Genomic DNA, 19086 nt, shown 5'->3' on the forward strand with positions numbered 1-19086 from the left:
CAGTGTACATGTTCTGGGTACCAAGTTCCAACTACAGGGGCGAACACAAACACCTGTAGAGTTTTTTTGTAGGTTCTATTTGCTGGACAGGCAAAGATACAAGCGAGGCGGCAATCCCTACTCTGACTGAGTGTCAACTGAGCCCTCAGGCGACATGTGGCAAGTGATCTATGTAGCAGCTTCCATATGTCGCCAGGCACATCATCTAAGCATGTGGTGACATGATAAAAGCATTGCCACACGCTGCTGGCTAATAAGTAATGTATATAAATGGAGTACATACATAGTATACATCCATAATATACATACAGCATACATAATATACATACACCTCCCCCCCCCCCATACGCTCATAGCAAAGTTTTGAGCAGGCCTTTTCTTTTGGATCCGTTCTGAGCATCGAGGGACTTGATCACTGGGGAGGATGCGGGACTCAACACTGGTGATGGGGTCAGCAGAAGGCATTGTTACAGGGTGGAGAAAACGGCGGTTCCTCCACCACACACGACCACTGGGTAACCGCACCTGGTAGTCCCGTGACCTACCGACACCCATGACTACACCTTCTTTGTCCCAACGTAGGGAGGTCGGGTCCTGAACACGGATTTGGGTGTCGACACTCAACTTGGGGAGAGAACGGGCGTGGTCGTTGTAGCGGGCGACGACTTCATGAACACGTTCCGCAGCTCGGTGATCACAATCCTCTGTCTTGGCCTGCCACTCCTTGGAGAAGGACTGAGGGTGAGCAGGGACACAAGAACGAAGGGGGCGTCCATACAAAACCTAGGCAGGGGAGCGTCCGGTGTAGTTAGGTGTGTTGCGGAGTTCAAGGAGACCCCGGTCGAAGGCCTCGCAGTCAATATTCCCAGAAGGGGCCACTTAGAGGATGAGGTGCTTCAGGGATTTGACAGCAGCCTCAGCGTGGCCGTTAGACTGCAGGTAATGGGGTGGTGACAACACATGTCGTCACTCATGAAGGGTTCCTGCTGCTGGCTGGGTTGTAATACTTGGCAGGGCTCACACGCACGGACAGCATTGGAGATGTCGGAGTCGATGCCAGGCCAGAACACAGTCTGTCTTGCACGTCATTTGGTGGCCTCAGCTCCGCGGTGACTGTCGTGAAGGCGAGCCAAGACGTGGGGACGTGAGGTAACAGGGACAACTACGCGTGCTCCGTACAGAACAAGGTCCCCGTCAGGTCCCCGTCGCAGTAGAGTTCATCGCGGAGTTTCCAATACGGGAGCAGGGTGTTGTGAAGGTCGTAGCGGTTGCTAGAGAATCCATTCCTCACACACTCGACGAGTCGGACGTAGGAAGGGTCATCTAAGGGCCGCTGTTCGAAGGTCCTCCATTACCTTGTCGTCATCTGGTGATAGGTCCGAACGAAGGGATTGGACGGCATGTAGGGTGACCACAGTCCTGTTTGAAAGAGCGAGGTCGGCGTCGAGCACATGTTCTGGAGTAGGGCGGCTGACAGGAGAGCGGGATAAGGCATCAGGGATGCAGAGCTCCTTACCAGCACGCCACACTGCTGTGTAGATGTACGCTGAGAGCTTCTCCTTCATAAGCTGGAGGCGAGGGTTCTCAACGGCGTCAAGCGTGTAGTGGTTGAGGATCGGGACAAGCGGGCGATGGTCGGTCACTTGGTGAAAGTGTTGCAGGCCTATGAGGTAAAACCTGCACTTGGACATCGCCCAAACCACAGCCAACAGCTCCAACTCAATAGTGGCATAGCGCATCTCGGTGTCAGAGAGGAAACGCGAGCCACACTGAGCCACACTGGACGAGCCGGAACTGCCCTCCACCATGATCCTGCAATAGGGCGTATCCCACGCCGTACAAGCGTGAGGCATCTGTCTGCAGAACAGTCGGCAAGGCTGGGTCAAACGTGGCAAGGACAGGTGGACTAGACAGGGCCTGTTTCACTTGCTGGAACGCCTTGTCGTGGTCGGGAGTCCACAGGAATGTCCTCTTGGGCCTCATTAGGGGGCGAAGTGGTTGGGCGGCTGCGGAGATGTCCGGCGAAAACTCTGCTAACTGGTTGACGAGACCGATGAAGGACCTCAAGTCGGTGAGGTTGGCAGGGGTTGGAAAATCCGTGATGGCGCGGACCTTCTCCGGGTCAGCTGCATTACCATTCCCTGAGAGGGTGTACCCACAAAAGTCCACTGAAGAGCTGGCCAGAACAAACTTGTCGGCATTTAGGGTAATGCCGTGCTTCTGGCACCTGTTGAGTACCTCGTAGATACGGCAGAGGTGATCCATGTAGTCCTCATCATACACGAGTATGTCGTCGACCACTTTCATGCAATTTGCCAGACCTTGTAGAGCCATATCACCTCGAAGGCAAAAGGCATCTCCTGTAGAGGCGAATCCCATGGGGCCACGGCAATAACAGTAACGTCCATGCTGAGTAATGAAAGTTGTGAGTGGTCGGTCTTCTTCGGCAAGCTTTATCTGCCAGTATCCACACAGGGCGTCCATCGTCGTGAAGAAGCGCGCCTTCGGGTCCACACTGCGGATGGCTGCAAAGGGCGTGGGAGAAGGGTGCGCAGGACGAGACACCTGGCTGTTGAGCTTGGAGAAGTCAGTGGTGATCCGTACACCACCTTTGGGTTTTGCGACGACTACCATAGGGTGGCACCATGGAGACGGGTCATCACCGGCTGGTGCAATGATTTCTTGGGCGACCATGGAGTCCAGCTCGTTTTTGACCTCATCACGGAAGGCCAGGGGGACCAGTCGAGGGGTGTAGATAGCAAAGGGCTTCGCATCGTCCCTCAAGTGGATCCTCATGGGGGGGGCCTACCATCTTCTTGAGAGGCTTGGATTCCAGAGCGGACTTGGTCACCAGAACGTCGCTGAATTCCTTCAGGAAGTACTTTCGAGCATTCGAAGGAGAGGTGTCACTGGCAAGAGGTAGGGGTAGGGCGACAGCAGGGTAGTTGCTGCTCCCTTCGTGCACCCTGTTGGCGTGTTTTACCTCGAGAATAGGTTTTGGAAAGTCCTGGGAGATAATGGCCAACTCTTGACAATGTCTGTAGGACAGCAGAGGAGTCGGGACACAATTATGCACATCAATCCAGGCTTGACACGACCTGTTGCCAAAGGTGACAAGTGCTTGGAGTGAACCTAGGGCTGGGGCCATCTGTGAACCATCTGCCGTGAAGCGGAGATCCTTGGGAGGCGGTCCTTGATCACTTGGAGAGAGCCCCGACCATTTCAAATGCTGGGGACCGATGACTGTAGCATCAGTGCCGGTGTCGGGCAGCATCTGGAGACGGGATGACACACTGCCATAGGTCACGATGACGCTGATGTGCTGGGGAACTTTAGTCCTGGGATGTGAGAGGGAGTACACCCTCCTAATATGGCTTGAGCGTTGTCCAGGGTCGTCATGCTTCTGATTGGACGACTTTGGGTGGCCCTCACTGGTGGAAGGGCGCTGCCGCTTCTGCCGACTCTGTCTCTTGGGTTTGTTGGTAGGGCAACACTTGTCGTAGTGGCCCAGACGACCACACATGTTGCACTGTACGCGTTTGGCTGGGCACCCTAATGTAAGTGACCAGTGGCCCTTACGGTCACAACTGTTGCAGGTAGACTCAGCAGCTGGACACACCTGTGTTCCGTGCTGCTTACCACAGCTGTTACAAAAAGGAGCCGGGCGTGGTGGGCGAAGGCGTTAGGGTAGACTTCTTGTCCTTCTTGTACTGGGACATAGCCCGTACAGCTGAAGGGGGAGCTCGGATGGCAGAGGTGGCACACCTGGCAGCCTCATAGGAGCGACATTTTGTCAACACATCCTTAAGAGAAGAGGAAGAGTCGAGGGAGGTGAGGCGTTGGACAAGTTCCTCGTCCTTAACACCCATCAGGATCACCTACTTCAACTGGGTCTCCTCGCACTGCTGGTGGTTACCTGGGCATATATCTACCTCTTCCGAGGCTCTCTTGAGTCGTACATAGATTGCGTCAAAAGTCTCGCCCTCCATCTGTCTACAGCTAAACAATTCCCTCCTGCGTAGAGCTTCATTCCGCTGACCTTTGATGTGCCGTTGTAGAACATCCAGTACCTCCTCTACAGACAATGAAGAAGTCGGGGGCACCTGCAACATATGTTTCAAGACACGCTGCGTTTCCAAAGACAGGCACATACATAGCTGAATGAGTTGTTTAGGCTGTGACAAGCTCTGGAGATCCACCATTGTAGCATAATCAATCCACCGTCGCCGCCATTCACGAAAAGTCTGGAAAGTTACATCAGGCTTCAAGATGGGTGGGGGTTGGGCAGCCGCTTTGGGTGGGGCTGGAGGGCGTGAAGAAGGCGTTGACGAGGTACCTGAACCAGTCAGTACCGAAGCAGTGGAAGGACCAGGGGCTTGGTTAACAATAAGGCGAGATATCAAAGCTTCAAACCGTGCACTATCTTCCGATCTCCATTTTTCGTCCTCCACATGTCTTCTAGATTCGTCCTCACGCCTTTCATCCCTCATAAACTTTATTAAAGCAATTATCTCTGAAGACAAGACTGAAGATCGAGGTGAAGGGCTGCGCGATGTGGTGGGAGAAGCTGGAGTGTCTCGCTCTGCCTGGTCATCCATCTTTGCAGAGCTGTCATCCATCTGATTCATCCAGGCATTAGCTACACCACTGCGTAAGGCACGAGACATAATTACTTAATCTGTGTACTATATCTCAAATCAGTGTTGACCGGTCAGCCCGTTGTATCAACAAGATCTGAGACAAAAAAAAAATAATTAAATATACAGCTAAGTAGATTATATATAAAATATATATAAAGGAATGACTGCAGTCAGTGCGTTCATGTGAGTGTGTGTGTATGTGTGCTCGTCAGGCAGTGTGTGGCTGGTAGGTAGAGGCGCAGCGAGATCACCGAGTCAGTTACCCTCTAGACGCGGCCAGGGGAGGGTGTGCTGAATGCTGCTCCTCAAAAATGCCCTGTACAAGCCTTCCACCTTGGGAAATCCTCTAGATAAAGGGCACACTTAAAGCACTACACACACACACGGCACTTATAACACTTCACAGAAACTTGCAACCTTCTCGAACTTGCTATAAATTCAAAACAAGTTCTTGGGGAAGTTGGTGGTTGACGGAGGAGCGGGGGTCCATGAGCCGGTCTTGCCACAGACTTTACACAAAATCATTTGCACTGATCCAGTCAATTAACTCACTGCGCCATGTACATGTTCTGGGTACCAAGTTCCAACTGCAGGGGCAAACACAAACACCTGTAGAGTTTTTTGTAGGTTCTATTTGCTGGACAGGCAGAGATACAAGCGAGGCGGCACTCCCTACTCTGACTGAGTGTCAACTGAGCCCTCAGGCGACATGTGGCAAGTGATACATGTAGCAGCTTCCATATGTCGCCAGGCACATTATCTAAGCATGTGGTGACATGATAAAAGCATTGCCACACGCTGCTGGCTAATAAGTAATGTAGTATATAAATGGAGTACATACATAGTATACATACAACATACATAATATACATACAGCATACATAATATACATACAAGCAGCGTGATTGTGAGGCAGTTCTCCTGGTTGACACTTCCAACGCATTCAACATAATCAACTGCAAAGCTACACTGCACAACAACAAGATCAAGTGTCCAAGCTTTGCAATCTATGTTGAAAACACCTATAGGAACCCATCAGACATCTATATAACAAGCTTCAAGGCCCTAAGAGTAGATACCACCATACAGTCAACTGAGGGAACAAGGCAGGGGGACCCTGTTGCCATGGCAATGTACATACTAGGCCTGTCCGTGCTCCAACACAATAAAATTTGAAACAACCGTGGTCAAGCAAGTGGCCTATGCTGACGACCTTACTGGAGCAGGAAAAGTGGTGGGACCTGATAACATGACGTGGTCCACAAATAGGGTACCACCCAAACGCCAGCAAGTCCTTCCTCACTGTGAAGCCAGAACACTATGAACGGGCAATGGAGGTGTTCGGCGGAAGTGAGATCAAAATAACAAAGGACGGTCGAAGACACCAAGGTGCGGTAATCGGCACGAAGAACTTCAGGACCGAGTATGTAACTGGAAAGGTGAATGAGCGGGTGAAGGAAATCGATACTCTGTCTGATATTGATAAAACAGAGCCACATGTGGCTTTTGCGGCATTCACCCATGGAGTTAAGCATCGCTGGAATTACCTGATTCTCGCTCTCCCTGATATCAGACCCCTCCTCTACCCTCTGGAAGAAGCTATCAGCGTAAATTTTATTCAAAAATTTATGAAACACCTTCACTTAATCCCAGCAGAAAGGTCAATCCTTGCACTACCACCGAGACTGGGAGAAATGGGAATGACCAATCTAGAGGAGCTTGCTGGTACTGAACATCAGAACTCAGTCAAGCTCACGGTAGCCCTCACTGTGCACATAATAGCTCAGAATGCAACAAGTGAGGTGGATACCATGGAATTAAACAAGATTCGACGGTCCATTACGACAGATCGACAGCACACCCAAAGTGATAAACTGCAGCAACTGATGCTGTAAGTGCCAGAGAACTTGAAAAAAAAGTAGCTATAGCGCAGGAGGTGAGCGCCTCGAACTGGCTAACAACGTTGCCGATAAGGGCAAAAGGTTTCAGTCTTAAACAAGAATTCACAGATGCCATTGCTCTAAGGTACGGTAGGCCAGTAGGAGGTTTGTCCTCCCAATGCGTATGTGGCTCTTCCTATGACATCGACCACGCCATGGTGTGCAAGAAATTGGGTTTCGTATGCATCAGGCATGGCGAAGTAAGGGATCTCACAGCAAATATGTTGAAGGAAATCTGCCATGATGTCAGGGTAGAACCGACCCTCCTTCCATTGGACGATGATCACAGGACTTCAAACACATCCGACGAAGCCCGTGTGGACGTCAGTGCTCGAGTATTTTGGATGCGGGGACAGCGAGTCTTCTTTGACATAAGGATTTTCGATCCCATGGCCGCATGTCACCGTAACCTAGCTCTCGAAGCTGCACACAGGAGGAACGAGAATGACAAGATCAGGGCATACGGGGAGAGAATTCTGAATGTTGATCAGGGCAGCTTCACTCCTCTGGTGTTCACAACCTCTGGTGGGATGGGACCAAGTGCAAGATGTTTTTATGCCAGACACGCGGAAGTGTTATCTGAACGGAAGCAGCAGCCCAGAAGCTACGTTACAGCCTGGTTGACATGTCTTTCTGCTTACGTCTGCATTGCTCTGCCTCAGGGGAACGAGATCTTCAGCCCCAAAGCCGACAACGGTTACAGATATTGACTGTGAAGCAACAGTCACTGAATGCCGCTCAACTAACTCAACACAGCTAGGATAGCTACTTTTGTATTGGGATATTTAATTTTAAGGTCATAAAATGGCGGCGAAGGTGTGACTATTGGGGGAGGCTGGAGGCCACGTAAAAACAAAAAAAGTCCTTACCGTTGGTACTTTCCAGGTGCAGCCTCTTACACTTCGTGACATTGAACCTTAGCAGCCATTTCTTCGACCATTCTTGAAGCTCAGATATCTTTCTGCAACTCTTCACGGAATGTTTGGTTCTTAATTTCCTTAAATAACTTAGCATCGTCCGCAAACATTTGTATGGAGGAATGTATAGCTTCTGGCATATCTTTTATGAAGCAAACAAACAACAACGGGTCCAATACACTGCCCTGTGGTACCCCGCTTGCCACAGGTACACATGGCGATTTTGTACCGTTAATCACCACAGATTGCGTCATGCAAACAGTGAAAAGTAGTGTAGGAAATATTTATTATCTGCTATCATAAGAATAAAAACGAGTACTTCAGTAACAACTATTTCAATGATTTCAAATTAACTCGGGAGAATACTGAGTTTGTTTAATAACATTCATGCAACAAGATGGCAACAACGACATGCTTTAATCGCAGTGCCTTTTTAGTAAATGGCGAGTGTAAACATTTGTTTTAAATACACTGGAGTAATTCCCAATAAATATTGTGGGGTTATGAGATATTTGATTCACACTCAGGATGGGATGGAGAAAGGAAACTCACAATGTGCTCTCTGTATACATGTTGTATTGGATGTACAATGCAGCTTGGTGCTGGGAAGGTAGCATGGTTACAAGCGTGATGTAGAGAGAGCTGGTTGGTGAGGGTGCTCAGAGGAGGACAGCTTGTGGGTCGCCATGGTCGCCGGCGGGAGCGAGGGCCGCCAGGCAGGAGCGGAGGAGGTGTTACATGATAGACTGGCTGTAGGTAGAAAGAGGTAGATCACCACGAAGTCAGGTCTTATATAGCGGAGGAAGGCGTGGCTTAATAGTTGACCTCCGTCATGTAAGGCGGCGCTGGTTGACCTAGACCACGAGGCATACACTGGGGAATTCGCGGGTCGGCTACTGAGCGACAAAAGCGTTTGTAGGGGAGGAATCCACTACAGTATTATAATTATTAGATAATTTAAAATTATTCCAGTAAAATATAATAGAGAAAAGTATAATGTATTGGCAACATTGTATAAGTAATGAGGTGTTTGGTATTTTCCTGTAAACTCAATTTTTGAAACCCTAACCACGGACAGATGAATGACTATCTGTATAAAATAACTACTCTTCCGACACTTCTCATAAATTAACACGAAAAAGAACGTACGACGAGGATGGGATTCGAACCCACGCAGGGAGACCCTATTGGATTAGCAGTCCAACGCCTTAACCACTCGGCCACCTCGTCATGTACACCATTTCAAATAAATGTTCCCGTTACAACCATGACATATAATTTATATAAATCACATTCTTATGCTGTACTCGATAATATAGTAGATACACATGCTAACTAAAAAACAAAGTCGCCCTTTACTTCCTATACTCACTAATGGTAAGTATACTGTATATGTGACATTTTGTATGACTCTTATTAATCCCTATACTCGCTAATGGCAAATACATGTGTCATTATGACACTTACTAATCGCCGTATAGCTATTTACTGCTATACCCACATAACAGAATATTACTACTATCTCACTTAGAAAAGTACTATAAAGTTATCCCACCAAGCAAAGTACTAATTTAAAAATTTAACACAGCCTACCCTTAAAATTACCCTTTTTGACCAAATCTACCCTTTAAAATTGGTCTTGAACTAACTAACTAACACTTAAATGACCTACCTTGACCTAACTGCACACATCCACTCTGTTACGTAGAAAAAAATTACCAATTAGGGGGCGCCCGGGCTTGAACCAGGGACCTCTCGATCTGCAGTCGAATGCTCTACCACTGAGCTACACCCCCTTCTGATGCCATTATTATATGAAAATTATTTTAGAAATATAATTGTCTACATATATCACCATCCAATTCTTATACAATCATCTAATCCGTCTTCTATTTACCTTATCCTGAACCAATCCCGTTCCCACAGCACCACCCTATAGACAGTATTTCCAATCTTAATCCCTGACTTTCCACACCTTTAAAGTAATCCCCTGTCCCCTCAGAACCACCCTAGTATTTCCAACCCTAGTCCCTACCCCCTCACCGATGAACACAAGCAATTTAATAGTCCCTACACCCAAGGATTAAAGACTATAATTATAGTCCTCGCCTTCGCCTATAAACGTCAAATATAACCAATCTACAAATAACTTTATTATTTTTGTAAGTCATAATCACAACATGAACCAAGGGTGTGTTGATTAGAATCTATTTATTAGTAAGATTGATTAAGTAAGATAATGAAAATGTTATTATGTTAGTGTGGCATGTACATACTCAGTTTTAGGTATATAAATACTATAAACAGTATAATTCTTTCTCAATATATGAATTAATAGGGAGAAAATATAACCAATTAGGCAAAAACTGTCTGATTAGTTCCCCAAAATATTATCTGCCCAGACCCGGGATCGAACCGGGGACCTTTAGATCTTCAGTCTAACGCTCTCCCAACTGAGCTATCTAGGCACTTTCCTTCGTTATAATTAAGCTCTATAAAAGTCTACACTACCAACTGAGCTATCTAGGGGTCTCGCTCTCCCAATTGAGTTATCTATAGACACCTATCGTTTTCCCGAGTTAGCTCTAGGCGCTTATCACTCCTAAAATGCACTATCTAGGCGCTTATCACTATACCAACTGAGCTATTTGTAAGTGCCTAATACTCACCCAACTGAGCTATCTAGGCGCCCTGTTTGTTCACACCATCAAAAATTATGGGATGTTGGTTCACACTCAGGATGGGATGGAGAAAGGAAGCTCACAATGTGCTCACTGTATACATGTTGTATTGGATGTACGATGCAGCTTGTTGCTGGGAAGGTAGCATGGTAATAAGCGTTGAGTAGAGAGAGCTGGGTGGTGAGGGTGCCCAGAGGAGGGACACGCGGCTTCAGGGACGCCAAGGTCGCTGGCGGGAGCGGCAGCAGCCAGGCTGGCGCGGAGGAGGTGTTGCTTGCTTGTGGCACTGGGTAGAAAGAGGCTGGTCACAGCGGTGTCAGGCCTTATAAGGCGGGGGTAGGCTTGGGTAGATAGTTGACCTCCGCTCTGTGGGCGGCGCTGGAGGCTGGGGAATTCGAGAAGGTTCGTTGCTTGGAGGGGAGGAATCCACTACAATACTCCCCTTCCCCTCCGGGCGCGGCGGGAGGCTGGAGGTTGGCAGAGTTGCGTGCCACATGTGAGGCAGAACGGGTGGTGCATGCCACATGTGGGACATAACGGCGAGGGCGTGGATGAGCCGGCCGCTAGGGGGGGGGGGGCAACTCTGTCTAGATACATGAGATCTGTGGGAGAAAAGAGGGAGAAGGAGGGTTGTGGAGGCGGTGAATGTTGTGCTTCCCTTGCAACAGGTACAGAGTCCTCAGATGCGCCTGCTGGGGTGTGTGGGCCTGGGTCAGGAGCAGGGGCTGTGCGTCAGGAAGAGGGTCCATGACAGCAGCAGGGTGCAGGACAGTAGCAGGGGGTACTTGAGGGAGAAAAGAGGGGTGTGTGGGTCCGCGTCCGGAGCAGGGGCCGCGTCAGGAGGAGCGGCAGGGGGTACTGCTGGGCCGGGGGCGGCGTCTGAGGCAGGACGGGTGTGTTGGGGTCGGTAGGACGTGGTGCTTGGGGCAGGAAGAGGAGCGGCTGTCTCCTTAGAGTAGCAGAGCTGATCTAGGGTGTCTAACCTGCGGTGTAGAGACAGTAACTGTAGAGCCGATGAGAGCTGCCTCTGGGTGGATAAGCCAGTCTTCCATGTTGCTTGAAGACTGGGAGAGTGATCGGTTTCTCCTCCATCCTGTGTGAGTGGTCACTCCGGGGGTCACCATTTGTGGGGTACGAGATATTGGTTCACACTCAGGATGGGATGGAGAAAGAAAACTCACAATGTGCTCTCTGTATACATGTTGTATTGGATGTGCAATGCAGCTTGGTGCTGGGAAGGCAGCATGGTTACAAGCGTTGAGTAGAGAGAGCTGGTTGGTGAGGGTGCTCAGAGGAGGACCAGCTTGTGGGTCGCCATGGTCGCCGGCCAGAGCGAGGACCGCCAGGCAGGAGCGGAGGAGGAGGTGTTGCTTGCTGGTGGCTGTAGGTAGAAAGAGATGGGTCACCACGAGGTCAGGTCTTATATAGCTGAGGTAGGTGTGGCTTAATAGTTGACCTCCGTCATGTATGGCGGCGCTGGTTGCTGACCTAGACCACTAGGCATACACTGGGGAATTCGAGCGGTCGGCTAGTCAGCGACAAACAGTGTTTGTAGGGGAGGAAGCCACTACACCTACAGTGAGGATCTTGTGGGGTTTCGTGATGTTGGTTCACACTCAGGATGGATTGGAGAAAGGAAACTCACAATGTGCTCTCTGTATATATATTGTATTTGATATACAGTGCAGCTTGGTGCTGGAAAGTGGCAGCGTGGTTACAAGCGTGGAGTAGAGAGAGCTGGTTGGTGAGGGTGCTCAGAGGAGGTGTTGCGTGCTGCGTGGCTGTAGGTAGAAGAAGGGCAGGTCACGTGGAGGTGAGGTCTTATATAGCGGGGGTAGTTGTGGCTTGATAGTTGACCTCCGCTTTGTTAGACGCCGCTAGTAGCCGACCTTAGAGCACGAGACTTTGGCTGGGGAATTCGAGAAGGGGTCGGCTAGTCAGCAACAAACGGCAGTTGTAGTTGTAGGGGAAATATCCACTACAATCTCGTGGGGATTGGGAGCCCCATTTATTGCATCTGCTGGTTAAATATCCGAATGTTAAATGTGGAGTTAGATTATATAGGTTAGGTGACTGAGGTCTGGTAATAAGATTTATTTAGGTTGATAATTTATTTAGGGTTAGGTTAAATTAGGTTTTGGTAGTTTTGGTTAGTTCATCATTAGGGTATTTAATAATGAGGTGAAAAAAATAATTAAAAATCCTAAATTCTTCATTCTTAGTAGTCAGTACAACCTTGTTAAGGCAAACCCCGCTTAAGCCGGGTAAAACTATTTGCCAGAAAATAATTAAAAAAATAAAATAATTAAAATTTAAAAATTAAATATAAAGGTAAAACTGTAACGTGTGGCAGTGGCCAGTTGTCAAATTTCTCTTTGTGTTTGTCTATTTTCTCTTTGTTAGGTTCACATACAGTACATTGTAGTGGACGTCTCCACTACAACTGCGTAGCCGCAGCCACCAGCTGCTACCATCTTCCCTAGCAACCAAACTAGCGGCAAGGCGGGGGCGTCATCAGATGCCACAGTATCTTAGCAACGGAACCAAAGACCGGCGACTTTCTCGGGTTTTCCCAACATGACTCATAGATGACTCACGGCTGCTGGGTATATAAGCTCTATCTCTCCATTGAGATTCATTTTGGCCTCACTTCCTGAACACGCAACACCTCCTCCTCCTCCGCCTGCCTGACGGTCCTCGCTCCCGCCAGCGAGCATGGCGACCCACCAGCTGTCCTTCTCTGAGCTTCCTCACCAACCAGCTCTCATTCTGCTCTCGGTTCCTGAACACGCAACACCTCCTCCAGCAAGCTCCTCGCTGTCCAGCTTTCATTCAACCAGGAGGCCAGCAACAGGCAACATCTTCTCCAACGAAGCTCCTGCACATCTACCTCCTTCAACACGCTACTCACCGAACGTCTCTACTGAGCAGCTCCTCACCACACGGCACCTCCAGCACCAGACTGTCTATTATATAACTTATATTATACAAGAAAACCACCTTAGAGTTTCCATCCATCCTGAGTGCTAGACAACATTATACCACGAAACCCTACAACATACTGTACATACACGTCGGAGATCTCGCACTAAGGATGGAGGTGAGAAGGGAAACCCACAATGGCGTTATATATATATATATATATATATATATATATATATATATATATATATATATATATATATATATATATATATATATATATATATATATATATATATATATATATATATATTTATATATTTATATATTTATTGTATGTATGTCCAATACCTTGAGTAATTGTGTTAAGCTGGAGCGTCCCGGCATAAAACCGTGTTGGCAATCCCTTTCTCTTCGGGGCAAGGTTGCTTCAGTCTCTCTCTTCTGTATGTACTTCAGCGGGCAATGTTCGGTGGATTTGGCATTCTGTGTACTGCCGGCAAGGCCGTGGTCTCGTAACACTGTCCTGCTCGCGGTGCCCACCGCTTCTCCGTGGATGTCGGTCACACTAGAATAACCCGTTATAGTACATTCTTTCCTCACACAGCCAAACTGAGGATTTTTTTTTTTTTTTTTTTTTATTATGGGAATTAGCCCACCCGGGCACGGGTCAAACGACCCACAACGGAGCCTGGGGGGCGGAAAAAAAAGAACGGAAAGAAATTGTAAATATAGAAAAAAAAGTTATACTGTATTAATCTACACCACGAAGATGCCGGAAAACCAGCTTTTTAAAGTGAGACAGATTGTATGCTCTGCCTTCTTCTGTGTTTCCATACCCATACTTTTTACTTTTTACTTTTATCCTCTTCGCCACTGATCGGCTTGTTAGCCGCTTGGGCGATCGGTCACGTCTCTTTTCATTTATATTCTTCACCAAAAGATCGGCTCGCTAGCCGCCCGGGCGATCGGTCACGTCTCTGTCACGCACTGTTGGCAAATACTGGGCATGCACCGGCTCCTGAATGTACCTGAACCCGCTCCAGTGTTGGTCAAGTCTTCTCTTGAAAGAGCTCACACTCGGTGCCGTCACAACACACTCTGGTAGATTGTTCCAAGAGTTTACAACCCTCACTCCGAAAAAGTTTGCCCTCACGGTTTTCTGGACTTGCGGCTTCTTCAATCTTGAGCTGTGACCCCTTGTGGGGCGAGCGTCCGCCAGCTCCAAGTAAGGACACTCAACTGAGTAGTGCCCCCTGAGATGCTTATACACCTCAACTAGGTCCCCCCTTGCCCGTCTGTAGTATAAGCTAGGCAAGTTCAGGCGCTCCAATCTCTCAGGGTAGCTGAGGTGCCGAAGTGCAGGCACCAGTCTGGTGGCCCTCCTTTGAACATTTTCAACCAACTGACAGTCCCTAGCATATCTCGGGGACCAGATGGGGTGACAGTACTCCAGATGGGGAAGCACTTCACTCCTGAAGATCGTTACGAGGGACGGACCGTCTAGATATCTGAACGACCTTCTTATAAGACCCAATAATTTATTTGCCTGATTTACCTTCTTCTCACAATGGCCCGAGAACTTCAGCTCATTGTCAACATACACACCTAGGTCCTTCTCACACACAGTCTCAACTAGTGCATTTTCTTCATCCCGTTGGGACATATGATACGCCTCCTTACCGTTGGTACGCCCCAGGTGCATCCTCTTACACTTCGTGACATTGAATCTCAGCAGCCATTTCTTCGACCATTCCTGGAGCCCACAGAGGTCCTTCTGCAGCTCTTCACAGTCCGCTTGGTTCTTAATTTCCCGAAATAACTTGCCATCATCGGCAAACATTTGTATGGAGGAGTGTACAACGTCAGGCATGTCATTTATGAAACAAACAAACAACAGCGGGCCCAATACACTGCCCTGTGGTACCCCACTTGTTACAGGTACGGATGACGATTTCGTGCCATTAATCACCACACACTGCTTGCGGTCATGTAGAAAGTCTTCTATCCACGCTAGGACATTTCCCCGAATTCCGTACCCTTCCAGTTTGATTTTCAGCCTTTCGTGGGGTACACTGTCGAAAGCCTTGGCAAAATCTAGGTAAATATTGTCGATATTACCACCCCGTTCCAGAATATGGGTCCAAATATCAATACCTTGAGCAATTGTGTTAAGCAAGAGCGCCCCGGCATAAAACCGTGTTGGCAATCTTTTACAAGGTTGTTTCGTAGTAGATGTTCCATCGCGGCATCTCTGATAATACTCTCAAGTACTTTACACATTATGCTGGTCAGGCTCACCGGTCTATAGTTGTTCGTGGAGTGACGATCGCCCTTCTTGAAGATAGGACTCACATAAGCCACTTTCCATTCACTGGGGACCATTTGTTCATCCAGGCATTTACAAAACACGATCTTCAGGGGCTCTGCAAGCTCGTTGCACAGCTCTCTTAGCACTCTAGGATGCACCATGTCAGGTCCGGGACTCTTATGGGCCTTTAGCCTGGACAGTTTATTTCTAATACCCTCTTCTGTGAACACAATGTGGGTCAGTGCTGTGTCGAACCGTCTGTCCTCAAACGCAGGAAGGTTAGTTGTATCCTCTCTTGTGAACACTGAGGAAAAGAAGCTGTTCAATGCCAAAACTTTATCCTGGTCAGAATCTGCGTAACTACCATCTTCAAGCCTCACGTCTGATACTCCTACTCGCGTTTTCAATTTCGACTTTGCATAGCGGTAAAACGCCTTTGGGTTTGACTTGACCTCGCTTGCAACCAGCCTCTGGAACTCCTTTTCAGCCCTCCTACAATGTCTCACTTCAAAAAGCGTGTTTTCAGGTATCTTCGTTGTGTACTTTAATATGATCTTTTTATTTTCTACTTTTAATTTATTTTTTCGCCCCCTAGGTCCCGTTGTGGATCGATGACTTGTGCCCGGGTTTGCTATTCCCCGTAAAAAAAAAGAAGAGTTTTGGACTTTTAGACAAACGTTTCCTCATCGTATCTCGGGCACAGTGTGTTGTAGCCGAATACCCGCAGCTACCAGGGATCATCGGTAGCTGCCTACCAGCGAGATGTCCAAAGCAGGATGTTTTGTAAGGTATTTTTATAGCAGTTCACACAACATTCCTACTCCCTAATCTATTATCTTGCAGTGGACTCCTCCCCTACAAACACTGTAGTCGGTGAGTAGCCGACCCGCGAATTCCCCAGTGTATGCCTCGTGGTCTAGGTCAACCAGCGCCGCCTTACATGACGGAGGTCAACTATTAAGCCACGCCTACCTCCGCTATATAAGACCTGACCTCGTGGTGACCTATCTCTCTTTCTACCTACAGCCAGTCTTCAAGTAACACCTCCTCCTCCGCTCCTGCCTGGCTGCCGTCGCTCCCGCCGGCGACTATTCCACCCTTCAAGCTGGTCCTCCTCTGAGCACCCTCACCAACCAGCTCTCAACGCTTGTAACCATGCTACCTTCCCAGCACCAAGCTGCATTGTCCATCCAATACAATATGTATACAGAGAGCACATTGTGAGTTTCCTTTCTCCATCCCATCCTGAGTGTGAACCAATATCTCATAACCCCACAATCTTATAAAAAAAAGACGTCTAATTTTAAGATAATTTTTTTCTATTATATTACCGTCGGAAACGTATAATAACGGAGATAGCGTATGTCATATCTTTACCATTCCCTAAAATGGTGAGAGTCTGGTTACATAGAAGCACCGTGAGAATTAGGTTAGGCCAGGTTAGGTTAAGTTCGGTTAGGTCATCCAAAAAAGTTAATTTCTGTTTTTCTAGTGTTTTTATATGTTTTGTATTCACTTGGCCATGATTTTTTTTCGGAAAACGCTTGTTTATCTCTTATCCACCCAAAACTCCGGTTCCCAACAGGGTCCCCTATCTTGTTGAGGGTAGAACGGGGCGATAACTAAAAAAACAGGCAATTTCCTACGGAAATCAAGGTCAGAACCGTTAAAAATACACAAAAACATTAGGAAAACATAGCTTTGACTTTCTATCAGAGTTGTGTGAAGTACTATAAATTTATCGTTTCTAATTCAGCGAGATTAAATTCAGGAAGAGTGTCGCGCTGGGAGCTACACCCGGGAGAATGAGCTCTCTCGCCGGGCGCTGGAGTCAGCCGACGATAACAGCGCCTTATTTGCAGTAAACAGTGTACTAGACACAGTGAGTGAGACCTGTTGGTGTGTGGCGCTGGTCGACGCTATAAATAGAACCCGCTCGTGTGCTTGAGTGTGTTGTCAGGACAAACAGTCTGGTTCACTGCACCAGTTTGAATGATAAAGCGCGACCACCACACCGTAACAAGGGACGTCTGGAGACAATGACATTAAGTACAGGTGTTGTTCAAAGTACAATAGATAAGTCTTTAAAGAAAGAACCACTCGACATTGTTGTTATGGCCTTTCTAACAGTGATAGCAGGTATGCAGACCGTGAAGACATGCAAGGTGTGAAATGGCTTCCATTTCCAAAGCCTAACAAAGACTTAGAGAAATGTCAACGTTGGGTTCAAGCTTGTAGCCGGGAAGCATTTACTGTGGCAGAGTTGCTAAATGGACATACATTTGTACAAAACATTTCATAAGTGAAAGTGGACCAACTATGGACCATCCAGATCCAATACCAGCTAATTACACTGCAAAACAGGTAAGATGTCAAAGCCTCATGCCATGGCTATACCATCATGGTCATGATTTTTGGCGATTTTTAAAGCCTTGTCCATTGCTTTGACTGTGTCTATGGTAATAGTGCCATTACTCTTGTGCAGGATATTTGGTAAATTTGCACTGTCACACCGCACTCTGTTAGAAAGTCTAAAACATATTATTCTAGTGTATTTGTGTGTGTTTAGACCGAATATGACCTTCATTTCTGGCGGAAATTAGCCGGGTTTTTTATCGAATTTTTTCGTTGGACGTTTTCCGAAAAAATCATGGCAAAATACACCAAAAAACACTAGAAAAACAAAAACCAAACCTAACCTAACCTAACTGACTCTCACCATATGATGTAATCACCTATTTCTTACCTTATTGGCCGGGTTCTTGTTCGTCGTTGCATTTTGAGATTCTTACCCAACACCACATATGTTGGTCTTTGCGATATTTACATTCAGTCTTGCTCTTAGTACACTTTACTGAGGTTGGAAGAACACCATGCGATCGAAAAATTCTATAGTTTCTTCGTTTTTTCCCCCAAAACTCGCAATCAGCTCCATATAATTTAAGTGACACCCATCGTAGACTTCTGTGGTCGGAACTGAACTTGAATTTTGAAATATGAGAGACCCAAAATGAAACTCTAATTTGATTGGGCCAAATATACCACAAATTAAACCCCAAATCATTTTAATTGGTTGCAAAAACAAAAACGCTTTTGATTGGCTGCGTGACGTGTACGGGAACGCATGCGCATGATGATTTATGAAGGAGACGCAGGAGACATGCAGTGTTGGAGGTGAGGCAGGCGATAATGGAGGAAGATTAATGGAAGAAAATAGAGAAAATTTTGGAAATGCTATCTCCGTTATTAGTGGTAGGAATGTGCGGTGTGTAAATGCAAAAATACTGAATATTTAATAAATTAAAGTGTTTGAACTAAATAGTGAAAGTGTTTAAACTAAACAGTGGCAGATAAACCATTGACAGACAAAACTGGTGGTGTCTGAGGCTTGGTAGGGAACACTGTCACGGTCCGACTAATTACCCAAATGTACCCAAATGTAGCAAAATTTAGCCGCAATGAAGTCAAATAATGGTCCTACATGAATAAATCGGACTGCTAATCACTTCTCGACTAGTATTTGGTGTCACAAAGTCACAAAAAATTGGAAAACTTACTTTAATCTGAGTTAATAGATCGCGTGCATGTACCGACGGAGCGAGGAATTACCCAAATGTAGCCGCAATGAAGTTAAATGATGGTCGTACAAGCGTAAATCGGGCTGTGAATCACTTC

General features: G+C 47.3%; 1 protein-coding gene and 3 non-coding genes across 4 annotated transcripts in view; 1 reads left to right on the forward strand and 3 right to left on the reverse strand.

The window, feature by feature from the left end:
• Positions 1–8645: 8645 nt before the first annotated feature.
• On the reverse strand, positions 8646–8727 carry Trnas-gcu. Its single transcript has one exon. It is a non-coding gene; the product is annotated as a tRNA-Ser (tRNA).
• Positions 8728–9221: 494 nt separating this feature from the next.
• Trnac-gca lies at positions 9222–9293 on the reverse strand. Its single transcript has one exon. It is a non-coding gene; the product is annotated as a tRNA-Cys (tRNA).
• A 599-nt stretch (positions 9294–9892) lies between these two features.
• Positions 9893–9965, reverse strand: Trnaf-gaa. The gene has a single exon. It is a non-coding gene; the product is annotated as a tRNA-Phe (tRNA).
• Positions 9966–17255: 7290 nt separating this feature from the next.
• LOC121861869 (tigger transposable element-derived protein 1-like) overlaps positions 17256–19086 on the forward strand; it is a 65607-nt gene continuing 63776 nt past the window's right edge. Inside the window, exon 1 of the mRNA XM_042359768.1 lies at positions 17256–17775. Within this exon, the coding sequence (XP_042215702.1) occupies positions 17731–17775 (45 nt within the window). The 5' untranslated portion in view covers positions 17256–17730. The remainder of the gene's footprint in view (positions 17776–19086) is intronic.

The sequence above is a fragment of the Homarus americanus genome, unplaced genomic scaffold, assembly GCF_018991925.1.
Source record: "Homarus americanus isolate GMGI-L3 unplaced genomic scaffold, GMGI_Hamer_2.0 scaffold48840, whole genome shotgun sequence".
In the NCBI taxonomy this organism is placed as follows: Eukaryota; Metazoa; Arthropoda; class Malacostraca; order Decapoda; family Nephropidae; genus Homarus; species Homarus americanus.